Genomic DNA, 27,381 nt, shown 5'->3' with positions numbered 1-27,381 from the left:
GTACCAACTCTATCTCCGCAAATTTCTAGCTACAAGAACTAAGATCGTTGTCTTCAACGCTGACTCCAGGATGGGGACGCTTCGGACTCCGAAACGCTTAGCAACCACCGGCTTCCGTCTTTGCTTGCCACCTCCGAGATCCTCTTCCGGGGCAGAGGTCGGCTCTCCTCTCCTCCAAGATGGCGAGCGGCGGCAGTGGGGGGGTTTCGGTGCCTGCGCTTTGGAGTGAAGTGAACCGTTATGGCCAGAACGGTGACTTCACGCGCGCTCTCAAAACCGTCAACAAGAGTAAGTGTCCGGGTAGCGCCGGGCGGGTGGGAGGATGCAGCCCCCTTGCGACGCGCGCGACCGTCTCCGAGCAGATGCGGGGAGGGGAGACCCCAGCCGCCCGCTAGGGCCGGAACGTCCAGCCGGCGGGGGTCGCCGTCCATTTGTTCAACCCAACCAGCTCTGGGTCCTGGATGGCTTAGAGCCACGTGTACTTCCCTCTTTAGCTCCCCCCCTCGAGAAGCGAGGGAGGGATTTAAAGAGACCGTAGCTCCCAATGTCTTCTGTAAACAGTTTTTACTTTACTCCGTTGATTTCACGCCTTATTTCGCAAATACTCCACGTTGCCTCCTTTTCGCTTTCCTTGTAGTGGAGTGATCAAGACAATATTGCTAAGGGAGCTTTTTCTTTTGGGCCGCAGCGTGGGGGAGGAACCTGCCTGGGACACGTAATTTGGAAGCTAGTGCTGACGAAGTGGAAGCTGTACAGACTCAGGGTAGAGGAAAGGGCTGGATCTGGATGTTAGGCCTGTCATTCCCACAGATAGCATCCCTCCAGCGTCCTAGACAAGAAAATGTGTGCGTGAAAGCACTAACATTTGAAATAATGTTGCAAAAAGGAAAGGTGTATTCTGTTTTTTGTCCAGTAACTGCTCGTTTTTCGAGTAAACTGTCTTCGATGTGATGTTCAATTCATTATATTCTTTTATCATTTACTACCTAACTGTAATATAGCCATGCTTTTTAATGCTCTGTGTCGTGCTAAATTCTTTACTGAAGATATTGCCTGTATTTGTTCGGTTTGGAAATGTAATTACCTGGACAGGGTTTGACTGTTCAAAGCAGTAATAACACACAAGGTATTTCTGTAACATACAAGTATGGATTTTCAATAATCTATTGCTGAGTTAACGTGAAAAGAAGTGATTATGCCCACAGTGCACTTTTTGTGATTTCACACATTGAGGGAAATAGCTACTAATGAGTATTATTTGATTCTTAAACTTGTTTTGAATTAACTTTGGCCTTTGGCTAGACCTGCAACCAGTATTAATCAGCACTGTAGTATTTTGCAGGCATTCTTTAATCAGCAAGGGCTGTCAGTTTGTTCTCCAGTATATATTTTCTTAATTGATAGAAATACTCTGATTCTTAGACTGAGAGTTGAATTCCTATAGTTGCCCAAAAGCAGGAGGAGTGATCCTAGTCGTTTTGACACTGAACAGCTCTTTAGCATTGACACTTGGCCATCTGACTTCTTCCTTGTATTTCTGGTTTAGTTATATTAGCCGAAAAGGGAAATTTTGAATGGTGTTTGGAAATATTGCCAGCAAAATAAATTGTATATTTTACAGTATACAAACAATTTATTTATACAGAGTATTCTCATGTAATTTTCTTAATAACCTTGTAAAATAGGTAATGCTTTCATACTCATTTTGCAACCAGAAACTTGACATTTGGCAGTCAAATGACTTGCCCAAGACTTCAAGGAAGTTAGTGACAAACTTATAATCAAACCTGTCATTTGCTGCTAAGTTCTGTGTGAATTTTTTCTTTCCCTATGAAGTAATGAAATATGTAGGATATAGCATGTGTCCCAAGATGAAAAAGCAATAGAAAATAGCTTCATTCTTTATTTCACTGTACTTTTTTTTACATGCATCTTGAGAAGCTATCTCACTGGAAAGGCTAACTAGCTCTCCTTATTGTCACTTCTTAACTTAAAGATCAGCCATTTAAAAAATATTTTGACCAATCATTTCTGCTGCACTAAAATTGGTGTTGTAGCTTCCTTAGGTGGAAATGTGCAAAGCAAATGGATTTAAAACTTGCTTCCCTAAAATTGCTCTCTAGTACTGCAGATCAACAAAGATGACGTTACTGCCCTGCACTGTAAAGTGGTGTGCCTTATCCAGAACGGAAGTTTCAAGGAAGCCTTGAATGTCATCAACACTCACACCAAAGTGTTTGCCAAGTAAGTGATTTAATTAGTTGTTTGTGCACGTTTACCACAGCTATAACCATTTCCATGTTTTCCCCCCATTATTCAGTGATTTTTTTACTTTTTTCCTTCCTTTCCTCTTTCTTCCTCTTGCTTCCCAGTGTTGTTTCTGAAACTGGAAGGAGCAATAGTAACCTCTGTTCTGTCATGCCTTAAGGAGCCTTTTCTTTACACCTATCTTCCCTTTGAAGGGAAGGGAAGAAGAAGGGAAACTCTAGAGGGGCATGGGCCATAAATAAGAGTCACAAGAGTTCTTGAAGGATGTAGGGAGAGCAATTCAGCAGAAGTTTAATTTGAAAAAAGGGTTGGGGGACAGAGGAGGGCAGAACACACAGGGTAGGGATGTGTAAGGCAAGGTCTCTAGGATGGTTTGGCAGTCTTAGACTGACCTCTGTGCCTGTCTCCTTTGAGAACTGTTTAGGTGAGTATGATATTAGGCCAAGATCTTTCAGAGTTCTTCAGCAGTCTTTAGAATATATAGTAGTTTTTAATTTATTACTGTTTATTATTATTTTGGGGTTGCGCCGGATCTTTGTTGCTGTGCAAGCGTTCTCTGGTTGCAGCCAGCAGTGACTACTCTGTTGCAGTGTGTGGGCTTTTCCTCGTGGTGGCTTCTCTTTTTGCAGAGCACAGGTTGTAGGCACACAGACTTGGGTAGTTGCAGCGTGCAGGCTCCAGGATGTGCGGGCTTCCGTAGTTGCAGCGCGTGTGGGGTCTTAGTTACAGGACTTGGGATCGATGAAACCTGTGTCCTCCTGCATTGGCAGGTGGATTCGTATGCACTGTACCACCAGGGAAATCCAGCAGTGTTTTATTGTTATTTCATTTTTCATTTCATGAAATGTGAACTTAAATTCTGAATTGTTACTGTAATTTCATTTTTCTTTAGTTATGCCTAAGCCCCAAATGAAATGTGTATTGAAATGAAGGTTGTATCATATTTATTCTTTAATGTTTATAAGGTACACAACAGTGTATTGTATACTTCCTTTTGTATAAGAAAAGGATATAAGAATTTCTATGTGTATTTTTTTGTATTTGCAAAGACAAACACTTGATGCAGAAGCAATAAATAAAAATAGTCACTTGTAGGAGGTAAGGGGAACACAGTAGATTTGAATAACAGTGGAAGTAAAACCTTTCAGTGTATACCTTTTTGGTTTTTTACTGGGGCCAACTGCATATATTACAGATTAAAAAAATTTTTTTAGATTTTACTAAAAATAAAAGTGTTATCAAAGGAAGCCCCAATAAAAGGTATACTGTTTTCCTCTAATAAACATGTTTATACTAAAATTCAGTGTTTTGATTTTGGGTGATTTTGTGCGGGGGGGACGTTTTCATATAGTTTTTTGTTAAGTCTAGTGAGTAAAGGATATTGCCATCTGCTTGATATTGGTTTTTTCTGCATAGATTATGGTTGAAACTTCCAAAAGAGTTTCACGTGTGACATTCATGTAGATGAATTCTTAAGTCGATGTGCATAAGGAGTGTTTTTTGTAGTTGTGTGTTTACCAGTTTGGTTACAAGTGCTGTGCTTTTTTAAGATTTCTAGTTACTTTTTCTTTGCTAATTATTCTTTAACAAGTTAAAACAGCATGTTATGGCTTATTATTTGATTAATAGATTTAAGAAACTTGTATAACACATTTAAAACAATTTTGAGATTGTCTTTATATCTAAAACAGTTTTTAGCTAATTCAGAATTTCATTCTTATGTATTTGTTTCAAAAGGCCAGTAATTCTAGTAAGTATCCATGAAAACAAGAGAGCCTAGGGTAATGAATGTAGTGTTTTCTATCACTTTTGAGCTATCTGATTTTAGACAAGTCACTAGTGTTTGTCATCTTATTAATGATTAAATAACAATATTATCAAGCGTGCTTAGAGCAGTATCTGGCTTATACTGGGTGCTCTGCAGTGTTAGCTAATAATCACATATTGGTTTTTCCTTTTTCAGTAACTCTCTTTCCTTTGAGAAGGCATACTGTGAGTATAGGCTGAACAGAATTGAGAATGCCTTGAAGACAATAGAAAGTGCCAGCCAGCAGACAGACAAACTAAAGGAGCTTTATGGACAAGTGGTAATTATTGCTTTAAAATCCCTGTTTGACGGTCATCCTAAGTGAGATTCTGCCTAGACCAGGGAGTGGGGATGAGGAACCCCAGCCCATCCTGATGCTCCATTAAACCATTAAACTTGCCACCAAACCAATTCAGCATATTCCCTCTTCTTGATCTTCATATGAGCAACTGCATGTATAGTGTTCTATGAACAAATGACTTCCTCCAGGTAGTTGGGAAATTAAGAACTATCCTATGAAATTTGAACTTTGTAGTTGGAAAGATGAAGGCCAGTAAGTTTATATACTATAGTTTTGAAGTAGTCTTTATAGTTTTTAACTGGTATTCTAAGTGTAAAATGAAGAAAATCATGATGAATAAGAATTTGGATGAATTCAGATGGTTCATGAAATCTCTGGAAATACCTTATTTTCAAAGAGTTTTGAGACATACAAATAAGCCTATAGGGTTATTTATGATAAGAAAACAGAAATGTTATACTAGAACTAGCAAAACCCTCTTAAATTTTTTTAAAATGTCAGTTTTGGGCAAATATATTGAATTATATATTGTCCCTAAAAGGTAGTGTTAGTTTAACAAAGAAAAATTTGGCCATGTTTATGGGTTATAGGCCCATAAAACACTTTTCATGTAAGCTGGGTTAGTTTAGGGTGAATGCCTGCATTTTGGTATTGATAAAGGGTACCTGTCTTTGCATACATGGTAGACGAATTGACCCAGAGTGGCAGTTCTCACTGCCCTTTGAGAACAACTTGAATGGAATAAGCAAGAATTATGTTGTATACACTTGACACTACCCAATACAATAGTTGGTTTCTGGGAAAGGGAAATGAACATCAAGTATAATGAACCCCTGGAAATAGTAAGCCCTTGTGTTGACATCTAATTTTGTTCCTGTTTACTAGGGCTTAGTAATCTTCTGGGAAATTTTTTTTTAATTGTTGAGTCAGACTTAGGTAGCAAGGTTGATTTCTGCGGAATGATTTTCTTTTACAACCCACTTAGACACTTACCTAACCTCAAGATGGGAGTTGATACAATGGCTTTTCTCACTGAATCATGCCTACAAATATGCAGTATAGTAGAGATTCATTGCAAGTAACTTTTGGGAAGTATTAGCATGCAGAACTAATTGAAAAATTGTAAAGGAAAAACAGTTAATTTCCCACATTATGTTGAGTTAGGTTTCTTATATAACAGTTCCAAAAAGGATTTATACAGGGTTAAGGATATAACACAATACTTGTCTTCTCTGATTTTTGATCTGCTATTTATCTCTTCAGTTATACCGGTTAGAACGCTATGATGAATGCCTGGCTGTATATAGAGATCTTGTCCGAAACTCCCAAGATGATTATGATGAGGAGAGAAAAACAAATCTTTCAGCAGTTGTTGCAGCTCAAAGCAACTGGGAAAAAGTGGTTCCAGTGAGTATCTCTGTATATGCATACAGCCATGAAACATTGTTCCTGTCTGGTGTTTGACTGGTGTTTTGCTCTCTGGCAGGAGAACTTGGGTCTCCAAGAAGGCACGCATGAGCTGTGCTACAATACTGCGTGTGCTCTCATAGGACAAGGCCAGCTGAGCCAGGCGATGAGAATTCTGCAAAAAGCTGAAGGTTGGACACTTGTTAAAATTATATGTAAACATAACATGCATATAACTTTGCAAAGTATTTCCAAAACTTACATTTGGTTTCTGGGATGTTTTTAAGTGGAAATTATTGATGCAGTGGAAATTTTTCAGAATCCATCTAGCCCTTCACTTGGTATCCTGACTGTGTCTCTCTCTTGGTTTCTTACCCTTAAACCAGTCTATTTGTCCATATTCAAGTTTGTTTTGTCCATACTCAAAACTTAAATTTGAGTAGTAGGTTTTGGAACAAGTTGCTGTGAATTTTAAATGCAAGTTAACAAACTCTGTTATATGTTAATATGTTAATAAACTCTGCTAAATGTTATAATTATTATTGGTATTAAGTACACAAGTACAGTAACAGTATGATGTGCCTGTGTGTGTGCCTGAGTATACACTACATTTGTGCATTGATAACACTATTCAAGCACATTTTCACTCCACTTAGTATGTTTCCCTATACAGTACCTATATACCTGAAAGCTGTTACTAGAAAAAGAAAATAATTTATTAGAGAACTTAATGACTGGTCTCAACTCCTGAAATATTTCAACTTGCTTCTGCATACGTATTCCTTGGAAGCTTTGAAAGTGATGTTGTAGAACTGCAGTGAATGATAGGAAGGAAAAAAAGATGAAATAGGGTCTGGTTTATTAATGCTGCTGCTGCTGCTGCTAAGTCACTTCAGTCGTGTCTGACTCTGTGCGACCCCACAGAAGGCAGCCCACCAGGCTTTCCCGTCCCTGGGATTCTCCAGGCAAGAACACTGGAGTGGGATGCCATTTCCTTCTCCAATGCATGAAAGTGAAAAGTGAAAGTGAAGTCACGCTGGTTTATTAATACTGATGGTTAAAATAAGGGCCAAGGTTAGAGCACCATGAGGTGAAAACTGTGTGTAAAAATTACGATTTCTGGATCATACCTAGCATTGAAGTGGTATGGAGGACACCCTCATACGTAGTTTGAGGTTTGAATATAAAAGTAGTAGAGGCTTTGCAGTGGGCAGTTTGAGGCAGTGTAGCAGATTTTGAAATTTGCATACCCTTTGATCTAAGAATTTCATTTCTAGAAATTTAAGGAAAAACTGGATACATTCATATGTATGTATGAATGTTCATAAGAACAAAAATTAAGAAACATGCATTTCAGTCCTATTAGAGGACTAGCTAGTTTCTTTATAACCATAGAATAGATTACCATGTGGTCATTAACAATATTCATGTTAAAAATAATAATGTAGATATATCTGTGTTATAAAGATGTCCATAGTATGTTAATGGGGGAAGGGAGGTTTCAAAATAGTAGAATATCCCACTTTCATTTAAAAATGCAACTGTGCATTTACATTAAAAAAAATAACTGAAATGCTAAAGAGTAGTTACTTCTGGGTGGCAGAAGTATTGTCTTTACACTTTTCTATAACTGATTTTTTGCAGTCAACCTTTGTTACATTTATAGATTTTTAATTCCCTTAAAAAAATTTTAACAGGGATTACAAGTGAAAGAAAATGCCAAAGAGCAAGAATAATCAAGGATTGATATTTATGTAATATGTCTGATGTTAATGATAAATCTCAAATTTGCTTGTTATCAAAATTATCTTAAATCTTCTGCCTAAGAATTTTGTTTTTGCTAGTTGGAACATGAAAGAAATGAGAGTTACCCAGCAGTGTTAATTTTAAAAACATTTTTTCCTATAGATCTCTGCCGCCGTTCATTTTCAGAAGACTCTGTAAGTATGCCACTGTGGTTAAGCCCAGATATTATACTGTAGCTAATATAAATTTGTAGTAGACTTCTTTGTAGTATTTATTGACTTTTTGAAATGATGCTGATTCATTAAATAGGAATCACAGAAACCCTCTGGGATCTTACTTGATGGAATAAGATCAACAAAAACCCTTATTTGATGGAATCTCTTAGAGTGATAAATTATAATACAAAAATTTTATATGCCTTATGCATTTCATTTTAAATTCATATAAATGTAAATTCATTCTCCTGTTTTAGATGTAGGGCTCAAGTCTTTGAGTAAGGATCTATTCATGGGAATTCCATGCATATTTCTTACAGAATTCTACCCTCAGATCTCCAGGGGTTTTTTAAAGTGTAATAGTATTTTAAAGATAGTCGTGAATTACTTTCACTACTGAATCGTTTTTTCACTGATCTCTTACTGTTTTCTTGCTCATACCTAATTAGATAGTAATTTTCTTTAGGAACTTACCTTTGTCAAATATTTCTGAACATTTAGCATAGTTAATCATTGAAGCCAGTCTCTTTTTCTCATTCATAGTTCGTGTCTTACTATAATACTTAAGTTTTATAATTTTCTTATCAAACACAATGGCATAATGGGATTGGAAACAAACTGACACTCCTGGTGAACATATTCTTACCAGGTGAGAGTAGGAATGCCAAATATGGCAAAAAAGAGCAGCCTCTTAGCCTTGAGGATTCACTGTGTGTGGGCATCAGTCAGCTTCTCCAAAGGAATGGAAAATATAGATTCGTCTGGCATATCAGTTAAGAGACTTGCTACTTTAATTACAGAATTAGTTTCAGCTCTTGAAGTTCTTTACAAGTGATAATTCCTAGTTAAAATTTTGTAATCTTTGGATTAGAATTATATTAGAATTAAGAGTAAAGCATTCTGAAAACGTGTTTCTATGAGAAAATTGTTTTCAGAATTCAGGGGTATTGTTGTAAAACCTTAAACATGCATGCTAGTTTTTACTGTTTTTTAATTCTTAGGTTTTAAAGAAGAAATGATCAATGAATAGTATTCCTGAACTTGTTACCATGTTCTTCCAGAATCTTTCTTCTTGCCATTCTCATTTAAGCTTCCCTGTTTTGATGGCAATTCCTAAATTAAAAAAAACTGACTCTATAGGAAAATTCCTGAAAATTATATATTTTCTTTCTGTTTATATAGTCTTTTGAATATGTGGATCAATTTGGAGAACTTATGGGGAAAATAATTTTCTTTTTTTGCTTAGGATGGGACTGAAGAAGACCCCCAGGCAGAACTGGCCATCATTCATGGGCAGATGGCCTATATTCTGCAGCTTCAGGGTCGTACAGAGGAGGCTTTGCAACTTTACAACCAGATAATAAAATTAAAGTGAGTTATAAAAATGAAGTGTCTTTTATAGGGGATAAGGTTTCTTTTTAAGGGTCTGTTCCTTTTTAACTGTTACTTTTTGTTCACAGACCAACAGATGTGGCATTGCTAGCTGTGATTGCAAATAACATCATTACAATTAACAAGGTATGGACTATCCATGGTTTCCCTACACTTATATCTTAACACTAGAAGCATATTACCTCTGCCTTGTTCTAGGATAGATTTTTCCATGACGAAGTCCAGTTGCCGCAAAATCACAATGAGTGAGTGAGTGAAAGTCGCTCAGTCATGTCCTGCTCTTTGCGACCTCATGGATTGTGCAGTCCATGGAATTTTCCAGGCCAGAATATTGGAGTGGGTAGCCTTTCCCTTCTCCAGGGGATCTTCCCAATGCAGGGATAGAACCCAGTTCTCCTGCATTGCAGGTGGATTCTTTACCAGTTGAGCCACAAGGGAAGCCCAGGAATACTGGAGTGGGTAGCCTATCCCTTCTCCAGTGGATCTTCCCGACCCAGGAATTGAACTGGGATCTCCTGCATTGCAGGTGGATTCTTTACCAACTGAGCTATCTGGGAAGCCCAAAAATCACAGTGGAGAGTGTTATTTAACTCTCATAATGATTCTGCAAGGTGTGTTCAAATAATAGAACTATTTTGTAGCTTTATACACTGGACTTTAAAATCTTACCTTTTTCCCATTATTTATTAGAATTATCATATTCTATATGGTTATATTATTATGTTAATATAACTATAATAATATTTCCCATTATCATTATATGGAGAATATTTGTTAGAGAAGTAAATTGTTTAGACTTTGATTTCTTCATCTAGTAAGTCTGAATGCAAGTTTTCTGTTTATAGTTTTTGTCTTTCCAGTGGTTTCTGTTTTGAGGGAGAAGAGCCATGGACAGGTTTTCTCTGTCTCCATCACCCTCCTCAATCCAAGCCCTGAGTAAAATATTACAAGCATGTATATAAACAGTCCTAATGAGTACTGTGTGAGTCAGAATAAACACCTTTTGGAACATTGTTTTAATGAGAAGATATTTCAAGTTCAGATTTGAAATTCAAGTCAATAGAAAATTAGAAAAGTAACAGTTGGTTTCTTTTGGTAGGCTGTGTGATTTTCCAAGCACCAGCTTATTTCATCCTCACAGTTACCTTTTTAGGTGACAGTACTTGTCTCCAATTTATAGAAGTATAATCTGAGGCTAAAAGGAGTTAAATGATTTGTATAAGATCACAGCCAATAAGAGGTAGAACTTGGATTCAGATTCTAGTCTCTGACTCCAAAGTGCTCTCCTTCTAGCCATGTATGGTATCTCTCACCTCATTTGGCAGAGATTCAGAGGGTTCACATATGTGGGATAGTGGCACTGAAAGGTAATAATTACAGGGTGTTGCAGGCCATTGTCATGGTGTAGGTTTCCAGAAATTGATGCTGGCATTTGATTCTTAGTAGCAAGATCTACCTGCTTATGTTCATGAACAATTTAAAATGCTAGTGAGGACAAATTGTTTTTAACTGATTTATAAATAGTGGGGAAGAGTGTATGTGAAATACTAAATACCTCAATCTATTAGATTAGTGTAAAAGTAATTACAGTTTCAGACTCTGAATTTTAAATCCTTGTAACTAGGCTCAAACATATCTTGATTAATAGGAACCATTACAGTCAACACATTTTTGCCATCAAGAAATAAGTTTGTTTATTCCTATAGCATAAAAATTCATGCTTTGGGATTTGTTTAATTCTTGGAAAACATTTTCTTCATCTTGCTTGCTGGTTGTGGAAGTGTTTTCCTGCAAAAAGTGGTCGAGATTCTTGAAGAAGTGGTAGTCAGCTGGTAAGAGGTCAGATGAATATGATGGATGAGGCAAAACTTTGTAGCCCAGTTCGTTCAACTTTTGAAGCATTGTTTATACAATGTGTGGTCAGGCATTTACGGAGAATTGAGCCCTTCCTGTTGACCAATGCTGGCTGCAGGCGTTGCAGATTTCTGTGCATCTCATCAGTTTGCTGAGCATACTTCTCAGATGTAATGGTTTCACTTGGATTCAGAGAGCTGTGGTGGATCAGACCAGAAGCAAATCACCAAACAGTGACTATAACCCTTTTTTGGGTGTAAGTTTGACTTTGGGAAGTGCTTGGTGCTTCTTGGTCCAGCCACTGAGCTGGTCATTGCTGGTTGTTGTATAAAATCCACTTTTCGTTATATGTCACAGTCCAATCGAGAAATAGTTCGTTGTTGTGTAGAATAATAAAATAATACTTCAAAGCAACGAATTTTTTGACTTTCAGTCAGCTCATGAGGCCCCCACTTATTGAGCTTTTCCACCTTTCCAATTTGCTTCAAATGCCAAATAACCATAGAATGGTTGGCATTGAGTTCTTGGGCAACGTCTCGTGCAGTTGTAAGTGCATCAGCTTCAATGATCCTCTCAGTTGGTCGTTGTCAACTTCCAATGGCCGGCCACTGTGCTCCTCATCTTCAAGGCTCTTGTCTCCTTTGCAAAACTTCTTGAACCACCACTGCAGTGGATGTTTATTAGTGGTTCCTGGGCCAAATGTGTTGTTGCTGTAGTGAGTTGTCTCTGCTGCTTTATGACTCAATTTGAACTTGAATAAGAAAATTACTCAAATTTGCTTTTTGTCTACCATCATTTCCATAGTCTAAAGTACATATGAAATAAACAGCAAGTAATAATTCATAGCAAAAACTATAAAGCAAGAAATGTGCATTAAAATGATATATAACATAACTGCATTTATTTAAGAGTGTATTCAGTATCAGATAGCAAAGTTCAATAATACAAAACCAAAATTACTTTTGCACCAACCTAATAAATATATTTATATACTGAATTTTTCTTCAGTCAACATTTCTGAATTTTTCTTCAGTATATTGCTGAATCCATTCGGTTCAGTTCAATTGCTCAGTCGTGTCTGACTCTTTGTGACCCCATGAACTGCAGCACGCCAGGCCTCCCTGTCCATCACCAACTCCCGGAGTCCACCCAAACCCATGTCCATCGAGTCAATGATGCCATCCAGCCATCTCATCCTCTGTTGTCCCCTTCTCCTCCTGCCCCCAATCCCTCCCAGTATCAGGATCTTTTCAAATGAGTCAGCTCTTCGCATGAGATGGCCAAAGTATTGGAGTTTCAGCTTCAAAATCAGTCCTTCAATGAACACCCAGGGCTGATCTCTTTTAGGATGGACTGGTTGGATCTCCTTGCAGTCCAAGGGACACTCAAGAGTCTTCTCCAACACCACAGTTCAAAAGCATCAATTCTTCGGCACTGAGCTTTCTTTATAGTCCAACTCTCACATCCATACATGACCACTGGAAAAACCATAGCTTTGACTAGATGGACCTTTGTTGACAGAGTAATGTCTCTGCTTTTTAATATGCTGAATCCATTAGGTAATGCAAAATAAATATGAAACATGGTCTTAATCATTATGTAGCATTAAAAATCTCTTTCTAGTTTTGAAAAAAATTGTGCACATTTAAATTTCTAGTCAGATACTTTGTAACTGTGGTGTTTGGTGAGAAAAAAGATCTCTGAGTTGGCTAATTTGAGCAGAGCCCTGAAGGAGGGATATGATTTGAAGGTTAAGCATTTCCCATGCCTAAGCATATGCAAATAACTTCTGAGGGGACAGTGAGAGCAAAAGATACATACACGCTTGCTAGTTTCAAAAAAGTTTAGATTTATTGATGATCAAGTTGTGGGAGTCCTCAGAAAATATAAAATTTTATTAAGTGCCATGATGGCAAAGTTTAAGAGAAATCTGGCAGTGGCATGCATGGTGAATTTAAGTATTAAAATAGTGAGATAAGAGTACCAACTAAAAATATAGTTTTCTTAAGGATTTATATTGTTCTTACTGTATGTTTAAAATAATTTCACATTGGATTGAAGCTTCACACTCAATAAGTAAAATTTATTTTAGATTTCTTCTTTGCCTCCTTTTAGTCTTTAGTAGAAAACCTGGTTTTAAAAGCACAGTGGTAACACATATTTGCAAATAAATGTTTAACAAAGCTAGATTGCTATGCTAGTAGACACTCAGATGTCTGGTTGTCCTTCTCAGGGTGCAGCATGACTTAGTCCCTCCCATTCTTACTCCATTCCATTTGTTTATGTATGACAGTATGTCAAAGAGGAGTAAGTTACATTACTCATTGGTCATCTAAATTCTTAAGATTGTAGAATTTACAAATTTAGGTATCTTTGATTTTTAGTCCTGATTTTCACTGTAAGATTTGTGTAGTCCCTCTGTACTTTTAATCAAAAAGCTAAAAACAGGCCATTAATAGTGGAAAGATAAAACCAAGAACCCAAGCCAAATGTGTATGCATCATAGTAGCATAGGCACCCCAACCAGGTATATTATCTTCCAAGCTCTCTTGTTGTGTTAACGTAAAATAAGGCCTTGGAGTGTTGAAAGAGTTGAAGTCTAAGATTGTTGCTAATGATGAGTGATCTTTTCTTTGTCAGGACCAAAATGTCTTTGACTCCAAGAAGAAAGTGAAATTAACCAATGCAGAAGGAGTGGAGTTTAAGCTTTCTAAGAAACAACTGCAAGCTATAGAATTTAACAAAGCTTTACTTGCTATGTACACAAATCAGGTAGGTAACAGAGCTCTGGTCCCCCTGACTAAACCTTTTGGAGTATGGTACATGATCCATAATGGGTGTATCAGTCCAGTCTGTATTTTCATTTTTTGTCTTTAATTCATGCATACTTCAGAATGTCATGTATCATAGATTTTAACTGTTAAATAAGTAATTTGCCCAATTCTTTGTAAAGGTGTGCAGTTGGTGGCTTCTAAGAAGAAAACACTGTTCACAGCTGTAAATGAGATAATTTTCTCATTACCTTATTTCTAATTTCTCTAAATTAAGGAAAAAATCAAAGGTGCTGGTCATGAGTATAGATTTAAGAGCCATCTTTCATTATAGTTTGTGCATAATCACCTCAAGCTATAAATGAGGTCGATTCTAAATCTCATGTGTGTAAATTCTAATTAAGTTATGATTTCGTACTCTTCTGGAGCAGGAGTTTTCAGTGGGCTGAGAGGCAGTAACGTTTTCATTATTTAGAACTGAGTCATATTCTTCTTAAATACTTTAGCAAGAAATACCTGTACATTTTGTTGCTTTGAAGCAAAGGGTGACACTTGATATGTGTGTGTGTTTAAACAAAATTCTGGAATTTAAGCATCCAAATGAATATTTAGGACTTATTTTTCCTAAATGCTTTCAGAACCTGTAGTTTATATTCAGTAAATGGAAATCTTTTTTTTTTAATAAGAAAAAATTGAGGCTACTATAAAGTACTCTCTCGACCTAAGCGGTTCTTCATCTACGATTTTGTTTCAACTGATTTCCTTCCACCTCCCCTATGCTTCTTTTCCCTTTGGTCATTCACTTAATGTTTGATTTAATTGACCAGCTTATGGTGGGGTGGGGTGTGAAATACTGTTTTTTAGGCAGAACAGTGTCGCAAAATATCTGCCAGTTTACAGTCGCAAAGTCCTGAGCGTCTCCTTCCTGTGTTGATCCAAGCTGCCCAGCTCTGCCGTGAAAAGCAGCATACAAAAGCAATAGAGCTGCTTCAGGTAAAAGAATTTTGAGTTTTTCATGAGATGTCAGATGGCTGCAGCCTTGTTTCATTTTCATTATGTTATAATAATGTAAGCCTTATAAATTTCATGGGAAAATGAGTAAGTATTGATAATATACCACTAGATACATGCCAGAGTGTCACTTCAATTAATTCTTCGGCTGCAGCTTTCTTTATGTAAGTTTGCATTAGTAAATGTTTGCCATAAACTCTGAAGAATACTTTTTATTTGCAGATCAATTTAACAGTAGTTAATGATTTGTTAATGGAGAAGGAAATGGCAACGCACTCCAGTATTCTTGCCTGGAGAATCCCATGGACAAAGCCTGGTGGGCTACAGTCCATGGGGTCGCAAAGAGTCGGACACAACTGAGCGACTAACACATACACGCACACAATGGTCTGTTTTAGATTTGAAATACCAATAATGTATTCTCTTAATTAAAGTCCCAATCCAAAACATCAATTACAGAAATACTGACTTGATTTTTAATTAACCAGAATGAAGTGCTAAATCACATTGAATTTCCTGAGAGTAGAGACCACACTGGAAAATTGGACAGTGTAAAATTAGGACCATCTTCAGGGGAAATGTTGCTGAACAGGGATAAGGAGTTAAGAGTCATAATTTTTTAATTTTTTTTTAGTATCTTAAAAATCTGCATAGTAATCTTAATTATTATTTTTCTGCTGGTGACTTCTTGGAAACTTGATGATATTTCACTTAATAATTTTGAAGCCAAGTGGGTATCGAATAAAATTTTTTCAAATTTAAACATTTGTTCTGAAACAAGAAATTTAATATTCGAAAGCTAGATTTAAAATTTAATAAGGCTGAAATAAGCGGTTAGAATATGTACACTTAGTTGTGTAAATTAAATGTGATTTCCCCCTCCCCCCCAACTATTTAGGACTATTCAGATCAGCATCCAGAAAACGCTGCTGAAATTAAGCTGACCATGGCACAGCTGAAAATTTCCCAAGGTAGTCATGATTATTTCATCATGATCAAAATAATCATGTTAAGGGAAATATATGGTTGGAATGATTCTGAAGTATTTGTAGACTGTGATTTTTTAAAATTTTAGCATCATAGTGAAGCATAATGTTCCAAATACGAAGCTAGATTGTACGAGCTCCAACAGATGTAGTAGTGAGTTTAGTAGGCCTTTTCTTAGGTTACTTCCTAAATTGTTAGAATGTTTCTCAAACTATGCCTTGAAAGTCTGTAGAAGCACAGAATTCATCTGTTCTATACTTAAATTTCCTGGATATGTATGTCTTGTGTCAAAATGCTTATGTCTATCACGTGGTAGTGTTTGCGTGAAATAAGTGTGACTTTACATCCTAGTTTTCAAAATTTCTTATTTAGTCCTTTATTCTTCTTTTAAACTTTATAACGCATATCTTTGGTAGAAAAGAGGCAAAGAAGTTTAATGAGAACTTAACATTTTTGAATCTTAAAAGAAAACTAGTAGTTTTTTTGTTTATGATTTTGAACCAATGTTGAGTGAGTGTCTAGAGCTGTGTTGTCTCTATTTGGTAGCCACTATCCATGTTTAAGTTTAAATTAAAATTAGACAAAGTTTAAAATTCAATTCCTCAGTTGTGTTGACCACATTTCATAAGTTTTGTACCCACATGTGGCTGGTTGGACTGCACAGATGGAGGCTGTTTCCATCATCACGGAAAGTTCTGGCAGACTGCTGTCAGACAGCTCTGGTGTCGGCCATAAATCAGGAGGTGTATTCTCAAGGCGGGGATGATTGGTTTGGTGGGAGCAGAGCATTGAAAAATTTTTTAGATATTATGATGGCTAGAATGAAAATTTCATGGGTAGAAGGGAGGGGAGTTGGCAATTAGGGGAAAAAAATGTCTAAAAAGGCTTCTTAGTAGGGTAATAATAATGAAAAGCAGGTTGAGACCAGCTTCCCTTTTCTCAAATTTCTTATCTTAATGTTTTGTTTCTTTCTCCTTTTCCCACCTCTCTTTTTTCTTTGTCTTGCTTTCCCCTTTAATCTTTTCTCACCCAGTTTTCAGTTTATTTTTGTAAAGATAATTTATCATACTAATTACTGAGAGTGAATGTGTCATGGTTTTTGTTTTGTGGAAAGTTTAACTTACTGAGATTTGCAATGAATAGAAAACTAGCGTTGCAACATTGTAAGACTACTGTCCATTGTGCTCATTCCTACAGTAACAGTTTCAAGGCCTTTAAGGAAGGACTCCTACCTTTAAGTTACCCTCTGAAAAGAGAGAAATAGAATTCAACAGGCTGAGAGTTGGGAGACTTTTCAGATAGCAGTTCTGTTGTTAACTTTGTGGGCATGAGCAAAGTATGTTGTTTCTTTAGGATTTAATTTCCTTTGTTGGCAAACTGAGTAAATATTGATAGAATACATTATTTCCAAGGCTCCAAAGCTTGAGTATTTAGAGATGTTCTAAAATATGACTTTTAAATTTTCTTTCTTTTTCCATGAGATGCTTTCTTCAGTGTGATGCCGATTTTGTTTTTGTTCTCTTAAGGTAATATTTCCAAAGCATGTTTGATATTGAGAAGCATAGACGAATTAAAGCATAAACCAGGCATGGTGAGTTTATAACTAAAATATTTTAAGACTGAAAAAGTAATGGCATTAATACAAGTTCACGGGTATATCTGATATTTCTTTGTTTTACCTTTAGTTTCTGCCTTTTTTATATACATAATATAGAAGTACTTAAAATAATAGCTTTCTGGTATAAATTTAATTTCATTTTATGCTCTGCTTTGCATTGATTTATTATTAAGTCAAATGTGTCAGGAACTATTTAGGCCTTGTATTACCACTGAAAGCCAGCCTTAAATAATCTAAGACCATATATAGGGAATTTCTTAGCCTATTATTTTATCATGTCTTCTTTTATTTAGTTCTCTGATGATTCAAGCATCACAGGTTTAGATCACTAGTATAGCTGTGAACACATCTGTTTCACAGTAAAGACTAATTCTATAGTGGTGGTATGTGCATTGATTGTACAGGGACTGTGTCATTCTCCAGCACAGCTTGTTTACAGATGGCACTCAGTAAATGTATAACAGTATTATAGTGTTTTCTCTTGAAGATTCTTACTTTAAGACTGGACTGTGATTATGTTAGAATCAAATATAATATGTGGCTGAAAATAATCTAATATCTGCAGGATATTTTGTTTCTGTTATCTTTTTTTCTAATTAGTCTGGCCAGAGGTTTATTGATTTTTCCCAGTGATCCAGCTTTTTGTTTCTGCTTCCTTTTTGTCCTCGTCTCCTATTGCTGCTTCCCCTTTCACTCCACTCCAGCTTCACAAGCCTCCTTGCTGTCCCTCCAGCACACTAGGCAAGCTTTCACTGGTTTTATATGGCTTATCATGGGAGTTTAACCATGCTAGTGTGTTTATTTCCACGATCATGTCTTGAATGTCTTGGCAATGTCTTATACTATATAAACTAATTTTCTAAGTGCTTGTTATCAACTTCTGTATTTACCTTGTTGTGGACTGGTAACAAACCATTTGTCAACTAGCCTTAGAGGAGGTATTTTTTTTTTATAGGTAACCACCTTTGTATTTGGAAAGCCCCATTGTTCTTGATGTTTCTAGTTATGTGCTAGCAATTTTTACGATGGATTGGGTACTCGCAGACTTTCTTTAATGTTACTCATTTTCAAAAAGTGTATTCTGAGAGAGACAGAGGAATTCTGTTCACTCATTTATACCTTTGGCTGGTAGGTGTCTGCATTAGTGACGATGTACAGCCATGAGGAAGATATTGACAGTGCCATTGAAGTCTTTACACAAGCCATCCAGTGGTATCAAAACCATCAGGTAAATAAATGGAGTAAAATGTTACGAGGGTACATTTTTGCATAAGAATAAAAAGCTGTAGTAATGATTTCCTACTTAAGGCAAATTGAAACATTTCAACTCACTGTTTAAAAAGTGGAATGCTATTAGGCTATCATTCAGTTTTTAAGAATACCAGGTCCAAATAAAGTTATTAGAAGTAAGAAATGGCTTCAAAATAAATTCTTTTTTAAAAAGCACAGTTATATTTTCTGAAACTCCTTTCTGAGTGTATGTATGTGTGTTTGTGTCTGTAATCTCAAGAAATAAGAATAGTAATTGTACATGACTGCATATAAGAGAGCTCATCTTTAGTGGCTCTCTAGAGTAGAGCCACTAAAGTAGAGCCCATGGATGGTAGTATTGATAGAACAGCAGTATATGGAATGATTGTGTATCTCTAATAGGAACATCTGTGTTTTTTCCAGTATGGGTCTCTGGATAGGCAGTATCTAACTTATACACACAGGTGTACATACACATAGGTGATATGAATACTGTTAACACTGTTAGGAGTGAAGAGAGATCAGTGTTCTAGCAAGTATTATGTTAAATTAATGTTTGAGAACTATAGTGAAAAACTTGTAAGATTTGATTATGCAGTAATACTTCTAGTTGTAGACAAGACAGTTTAGATGGAGATAGATTGTATCCCAAATTCTTAAATTGGTCTTCACTTGTACTAATTATCTGTCCCACTGTGTGTATGTGTGTTATTTTGTGCACTCAATAAAACTTAAGATGAGAAATCTAATGGGTAGGTCCATTTTAAAGATCTAGTGAATAAAACTTCATTGACTTGCTAGATATGTAGCTTAAACTTTTTTTTTCTTTTTTTATTGAACCTATAGCCCAAATCTACTGCTCATTTGTCCTTGATAAGGGAAGCTGCAAACTTCAAACTCAAATATGGGCGGAAGAAGGAGGCAATTAGTGACCTAGAACAGCTATGGAAGTAAGCTTTGAAGGGTGGAAGTGTAGAAATCCAAGTTTTATTGCTCTTATTTGACATGTGGGAGTTACTTTGCTTGTTTATATTACTTTCTCCAGTTTTATAGACTGTTTAGTGACTTTTTCTTATTTCTTCTTTTAGACAAAATCCGAAAGATATTCACACCCTGGCGCAGCTCATTTCTGCTTACTCACTTGTAGATCCTGAGAAGGCAAAAGCGTATCCTTTTGATTGTCCCAGACCTCTCTCAAGTAGAGCACTAGATCTCTTCCTTTACCTGTTTTGACCAGGGTCTTTTTGTTATAAATTTCAACAAACAAAACCCCTCCTCTAACTAGTAAAAACAAAACTGAGAATTTATTGATCACTGTGCCCTAAAAATACAGTAATATTCAAATGGGATACAGTTTGATTCATAAGCAAAAATGCAGTCAGCAAGATGCAGCTTATATCACTCCAGGTTTAAGTAAAGTAGGAAAAAAATAAGAAAAAGCATATTTTATTGGGTGGTTGCATATGATTCTGAGGTATCATTCTGATTAATGCTCTTAGGTCACTTGCCCATCTCAGTTACTGATGTAAGAGGATTTAGTGCCCTGATTGGCTAAGTTTGGACCATGTGTGTTACTCCAGTATGGGTGTGATCCCAAAAGCAACGTGGGATGGTGGATGCTAACCAGCCCCAAGCCTAAACCTTCGCAGTGAGCAGATCTGTTTTATAAGCATGATAACTGTTTTGGAATAGAGTTTTTATTAAGCCTCTACTTTGAAGTACATTGCCAAGTTACGAAATAAATGATTATGACTCCTTTCCCAAGTTCTCCTTTCACAATATAGTATCTATAATTGACCTTATGATCTGTTGACTTGTTATTCTATAGAAGACTTAATATTTTTTTGATGAAGGGAACCCAAAAAAAAAGACTGTTTTCCTACTGGCCATAGATACATGGGCAAAATATAAATGTGTGTATATATATATATTGTCTTCCTGAACAAATTCTTGTTCTGTCGTAGTCTTAGTAAACACTTGCCCTCATCGGATAGTATGTCTCTAAAAGTAGATGTTGAGGCTCTTGAAAATTCTCCTGGTGCTACATACGTTCGGAAGAAGGGTGGAAAAGTTACTGGAGACAATCAACCAAAGGAGCAAGGGTAATGTGTTTTATTATAATATTCACTAATGCCAACTTTAAGTTATATAAGGGATGAAAAAATGCATTCTTATAAAAATTCCATGTGAATAAAGTTAAAGTCCCTTTTGTTTCTTTTCTCCTTTGCTGTGCCCAGCTTTTTGTCCTTGTTACCCATCTCCCTTCCCCACCTAGCATTTTACCTCTAGTACTAATTTAGTGTGTTTCCATCCAGATCTTTTTCTTTGTGTTTACACATGAAACTGATCTTGGAATACTTTTCTTAGATTGGATTCTTTTCTGTTTTTTAATAGAAATGGGATTATATTGTATTTAACTGTTTTTGAACTTTCTTTAATAAATCTTAGAGATTTTTCCATATTCTCAATGTAGACATATTTTATTCTTTTTGTGCATAGTACTGGGGCTTCCTGGTGGCTCAGATGGTAAAGAACTTGCCTGCAATGCAGGAGAACCAGGTTCAGTCCTTGGGTTGGGATGATCCCCTGAAGAAGGGGATGGCTACACACTCCAGTATTCTTGCCTGGAGAATTCCATGGACAGAGGAGCCTGGCGGGTCACAAAGAGTCAGACATGACTGAGCGACTAACACATGCATAATGGTCCATAGGCTAGATGTGCCCAACTTAACATTTATCTACCTGTGGATTATTGATGTACATTTAGTACATCATTTAGAATTCGAAACCAAAGTTCAGATGAGATTTATTTTGCTGATTTGGAGGAAGCATTAGCCAGCTTCAGTAACTTATAAGAAGTCAAATTCTGATTCTTTACTTGTTCACATACATTGTCATCTCAAAAATAGCAGAGGCCTACTAAATAAAATGTTCCCTTAAGATTCTGTTTTTGACAGGATAAATAGAGAATGGAAGAGATACACCACTTTCCCGATTTTGTGACTTTCATAAATTTTCAGTCTTTTCTCTTTTGAATGACTTAAAATATAATTTTTCGTAACTTAAAAAAATATGTATCAGCAACAGTATATGATTGACCTCATTATGAGCCCTGTATTTGTTCCTTTTTAACTTAAAAGTTAAATAAGGAATTGGCGTCTCAGTGATAATATTGTTTCAAATTTCATTGAATCATTGTCCCAATTTCATGCCTTATCAAAAACTCTAAAATAATAAATTCAAACCAGATCTTGGGGGATTTTCATATAATGCCTATTTAAATATTTTCAGGGTTTTTTTTTGTTTTTTCTTTTTCAAAACAGGGCTGGGTAATTAGTAAGAACATACAGTTCTTTTCTAATCCTTTAATCTTCTTTGTCTTTTCCCTTAGACAGTTACTAAGATGTTCATTGACTCAGTTTCAGCACAGTATTTACATTAGGCATTATTAATACTTTTTTTTTATTTATGTTGACTTTTTGATACAAAGGATTAATTTCTTTTGAAGTTATATTGTGTTGCTGACAGAAAATAAATCATTGTCCTTGCCCTGAAAAGAACTTCAATCTAGAAGAAAGAAATAAGCAGCAGTTGAAAACAAAGGTTGCATGTGCTGTCATTGTGCAGGCATAGAGCAGTACACCAGAGGAAATAGTCAGTCCTTCCTGGGAACAATGGGAGTTTAAGAAAGGCTTCATGGAGGAGGTGACTGTGTTGACTCTAGAGGAAGATGAAGATGAGATAGGCAGAATGTGAGCAACAGCAAAGAAGTAAGAAATGCAGAGACTCTTTGGGAAATCGCAGATATGGTTGTGGAATTTGTAGAGAGACAAATCCCTGTCTGCCCTTTTCCCACCCAAGGCCACAGCTGATGTTAACTTACCTTGCATATCCTCCCAGAAATATTCTTGGCCTGTATGATACTTGTGCATATTCTTCTGGCAAAGATTTTAGATTACCTATTTACTAGTTTTGCCAAATATAAAGTGATTTACCACAGAACTGTAGATTTTTGTGCTTGTACAAATTTCTTTTTACATAGATTTAATATGTACTAGTGTAAATTGTATCTCTTCTGTGAAAACAGTTGTCACCCATTTTCTAAAGCACCTTCCAAAAACTACAGTATTTGAAGCTTGATTAAATTTAACCTGAATAAATATCCAAACTGTTCATTAGCTTTGGTGTAGTGACACCAAAACTTCTTCATGATAAAGTACCTAGCTCAGTCTTTTGCACATGCTTAATGCTCTGTAATTATTTTATCACAGTGATAATGATTTTTCTTCTCTTTGTAGACAGGGAGATTTGAAAAAAAAGAAGAAAAAAAAGAAGGGTAAGGCTTTTTTTTATCTTTAGATTTCTTTCTATAAAACGCTTAAGCTTAGCCTTACATAGAAATCTTCAGACATAAATTTGTCCTCTCGTATCTTTGAAACTGAGTTTTGACTTGACTGTGGCTAACATTTATTTTAAATTTCTAACTTTAAAGAGTCCAGTTCTGAAGTTTGCCTGAATTCAAATTGTTGTTCTAGTAACATTGCTCTTTTGCTGTGACTGTGAACAGGTTCTTAACGTACCTTCCTGAGTTTTTCATTAGTAAGATGAAATACCTCATAGGATTAAATAAGATACTGCATATAAAAAGCTCTTAGAACAGTGCCTGACACACAGTAAGCTCTTACACAGTAGAATGCCTTTGGCTACAAGTACCGTAGAACTCCATCAAACTGGTGTAAGGAAATTGACTGTTTATGAAACCGACAGTGTAGAGGAAGGTTAGCATTGAGGTTGGTTTCTCCTCTACTGTACATAAAACTGAATCCCATTAGAGTAATCAGATGTTTATTGGAATCAGGGCCACATTCTTGTTATCCAGAAGGACAAAGGGAGCCTCCCTGAATTTAGCAAGTCTTTCCCGTTAACCTGACTGGGGCAACATAGGTCCGTGTCCGGCCTTAATACTGCCAATTAAATTGCTTTATAAGGACTGTACCAGTATGTACCAGTATACACCTTCTGCCAGTATTGTTTGTTTCCCACAGTCTCACCAACACTGGATATTCTTCTTAGAATATTTTATCCTTTAAAATTTTTTTTTTTTTTTGGCTGTACTGCACAGCCTATGGGATCTCAGTCAGTTCCCTGAACATGACCCAGGCCGTGGCTGTGAAAGCCCAGAGTCCTAACCATACCAGGGAACTCCTGTGTCCTTTTTATTTTTAATCAGTGAGGTCAAGCATCTTTTCACATGGTTAATGACTTTTATTTCTCCAGGCTTACTCTAATTACAGCTATGCCCATTTTCTATATATGATTTACCTATTGATTATCAAAAACTAATTCTATATTAAGAATATTAATTCAGTTACATGGTATTCAAATGTTTCTTTTGAAAAGTATCTTTTACTAAATGAGAATTAAAATTTTTTTATACAGACACACCTATGAAATATTATTAGGGCTTCTGAATTTTGTGTTACGCTTAGAAATAAGGCCTCTTCTGCTACTAGATTATATAAATAAAACTTTTCTCAGATAAATCTATTTCAGTTTTAATGTTTAGTCCCAAATTTGGGCACAGTGTTTAAACAAACTGTCTCGAAAGCATTATGCACAGATCTGTCATTTCTTTATCAATTAATTGTTACACAGGAAAACTGCCTAAGAATTATGACCCAAAAGTGACCCCAGATCCAGAAAGATGGTTACCAATGCGTGAACGTTCCTACTACCGAGGAAGAAAGAAGGGTAAAAAGAAGGATCAGATTGGGAAAGGGACCCAGGGAGCAACTGCAGGAGCTTCCTCTGAACTGTAAGTCACTGTTCCTCAGTTGAGCATAGGTTGCTTCTTTCTGAGATTGACTCAAGGTCATTAGTAAGAAATTTATAAAATATATTTTCAGTATGAGAGTTATAGTCCAATAGCCTTTAATAAATGTTTTGTAATATGGTTATGTAAAGGAAAGAAAATGGGTTGTTTCCGGTTTGGTTGTAAATACTAGAATTGTAGGATTGTATTGCAAATATTGGGATTATAGTACCTTCAAAAAGAAATACACTAATTCAAGTAACTAAATATCTAGATAAACAAATAATTTGACTAGAAAGCAGAATTTAAAATGTTACTAAATGAGTTTATTTCTACATGGTAGGATTATAGACCATTAAAAGTTTTTTTTTTTTCCCCCTAATCTTTCTAAAATTTGACATGTACCATCTATTACATTTTAAAATTAAAAAGCACTAAAAATTGTATTCAAGAAAAAAATGGACAGGGAATTGAGGAACACACCTTAAAAGAAAACGTGTGTGGGGTCTTCCCCCATGGTCCAGTGGTTAAGGCTCCACACTCCACTGCAGTGAGCACGGGCTCGGTCCCTGAGCAGGGAGGCGAGATCTCGCATGCCATGTGGCACAGCCAAAAGAAAAAGAAAATACGTATGGGAGATTGTGGGGGGTGGTTTCCTTTGTTGAATGTATGAATGACCAACACTTCCCTGATCTGATGATTTCAGGGATGCCAGTAAAACTGTGAGCAGCCCACCCACCTCGCCAAGACCTGGCAGTGCAGCCACAGCATCTACATCTACAAGTAATATCATACCCCCACGACACCAGAAACCCGCTGGGGCTCCAGCAACAAAAAAGAAACAGCAACAGAAAAAGAAGAAAGGTGGAAAAGGTGGCTGGTGATTAGAACATTTGTGTTTCAGGCCATTTTTAAACTAGCCTCAGTGACACAAGGAACATAAATAAAGGTAACACAGCAAGAAGCACAGAGCTGCTCCCTCTCCCCTCCCTACATTTTCATGAAATTATTTTGTTGTGCATCAAACAGAAAAGCATCTTCCTTCAAACTCTGCCTAGTCAGACTTGGCCTACTTGTACCACCTTGCTTCGCACAGGTGAGGAGGACGCAGAACAGTTGGGCGTTTACCCACCTTGATATCCATTGCATCCTTTCTCTTTGTGTGCTGATCTGGTGGTATTTTCAGTTTCAGAAACAAGGCATGTTATCCAACGTTTCCTAGGATATAAACAAAAACTACTTCTGTTTCAACTAGAGTCCAAAGATACTTGTTCCTTCAAGTCCCATTTTATGTCTTAGGAAGCCTTAGGAGACTGAAAGTGGAGTCTTCTGAGCATTCCAAATATCTGCTTAGAAATAGCATGTAATAAAAGGGACCTTATTAATACACTGGTGTTTTCACTTCACTACATGAGTGGCCACAAGAAAACTAAATGTCTTGATTATTCATGAAATTCTGTCATGTGATACTGGAATATGGGCTACTAAATATATGTGGTAATGAAAAGTATGTGTATGTATATACATATATACACACAGATATAAAGTAGGACTTCTTTGTGCCCCCATGTCATTTTCAAATTATAACATTATGCTAATTTAGCACTATCGAAGATAGCAAGAGAATATGTTGCAAGAAGTTGACACTTAGACGCAGTGTTCTGAGGTCAGATGGATTTGGACCCTCTTGGTCAGAAAGATTTAAATGGCCCTTATCGAGCATGAACATTGACTTCCGACAGAGAGAGGCAATCAATGCCAGAGTTGAGGAGTCAGCAGTATTAAAGCTTAAAAGAACTGTGTGGCCCAATTAATAGATCTCAAATGACTCCTCTTTCTAGTTGCGGGGCATGACCATTCATTACCCTTCTCAAAGTAATGGAAGTCAGTCCATGATATCAGTGTCACTTTGTTCTTGCCTTGCTTACAGGTCACTTTCTTGAACAGGTGTGAGGCAGACACACTGGCATGCCTACCCAAGTTAGTGTTCATTTTATGCTGCCCAGGATAGCATTCGGTTTAGACTTACACGTATTTCTTGTGATCGTATTGCTCTGTCCTTGTTAATGAAATGCTGCTGTGTTTAAACATACCTGCTAAAACTTCACAGGGTTTTTTGAAAGTTTTTCCTCCTTTACCAGAGTAAGAAATGTGGTGCTGCCTTTCTGTTTAACATAATCTTTGGTGGCATCTAAACAAGAGACCCTCTTCTATGAATGATTTATTATGGCATTATACTTTTTGAGCTCTCAGAATAGTCTTTTGGTAAGAGTGACAGATATTTATTCCTTCTGAATATAAAGCCCACTACAAAAATAACTGTTAGTAAATTTATGATTTTAGGATTCTGTTAAATTTCTATAGTGAAGGATAATCAATTCTTAGGTTACAGAATTTTGGTGAAATTTATCCATCAATGAAAATTTTGACCCAAGGCACAACAAGAGAAATTTCCAGTTCTCTAGTCATTGTAATTGCTAGTTGTTTTTATCATCAATCAGTACTAAGCAACTGAAACCTCAGTTCAAATAAATTGTCATTGTCAAATGAAGTGAAACACCTATGTTAACTTCCTAGTAATTATTTCTTCTTTTGGACAGGTTTTTAACTCATGACATATATACTTTGTGTGTGTGTGTGTGTGTGTGTGTGTGTGTGTACATTTATAAAAAACCAATATGGATACATCCATTCACTGTGGCACATTTTAAAATAAAAGAACCTAGCAGTGAGTATTGATTGGATTAAGATGTTTGGGGGTATTGGCATTTTGCAGAGGCATCCTGCTAGTACATATAAGAATTTTTTAAACTGAGCATCTAAAATTACCTCTTGCCCCTTCCTGCAAAACCAGAAAGTTAAACTAAGGTATTGAGAGAACAGAGTTTTCACTGAAAATTCATCATGTGGATACTTGTACATAACCAAATTGAAGAGTAAA

The 27,381-nt window shown here is 36.3% G+C and overlaps 1 protein-coding gene across 1 annotated transcript; it reads left to right on the top strand.

The window, feature by feature from the left end:
• The first annotated feature begins 153 nt into the window (after window positions 1-153).
• Window positions 154-26,997, top strand: SRP72 (signal recognition particle 72). The gene is made up of 19 exons (XM_086405640.1): window positions 154-288; window positions 2,124-2,244; window positions 4,232-4,355; window positions 5,640-5,783; window positions 5,863-5,974; window positions 7,692-7,723; window positions 8,991-9,115; window positions 9,205-9,262; window positions 13,631-13,762; window positions 14,626-14,754; window positions 15,671-15,743; window positions 17,286-17,350; window positions 18,510-18,605; window positions 19,475-19,578; window positions 19,717-19,794; window positions 20,593-20,730; window positions 22,927-22,964; window positions 24,284-24,443; window positions 25,147-26,997. The coding sequence occupies exons 1-19, from the start codon at window positions 180-182 to the stop codon at window positions 25,322-25,324; spliced, it is 2,016 nt and encodes a 671-aa protein (XP_086261766.1). The 5' UTR covers window positions 154-179; the 3' UTR covers window positions 25,325-26,997.
• Window positions 26,998-27,381: the final 384 nt, after the last annotated feature.

Source organism: Bos grunniens, chromosome 6 (assembly GCF_055505025.1).
Source record: "Bos grunniens cultivar Pamir isolate PY7600 chromosome 6, Bosgru_T2T1.0, whole genome shotgun sequence".
NCBI classification, from domain to species: Eukaryota; Metazoa; Chordata; class Mammalia; order Artiodactyla; family Bovidae; genus Bos; species Bos grunniens.
This window is presented reverse-complemented; position numbering and strand designations above follow the sequence as displayed.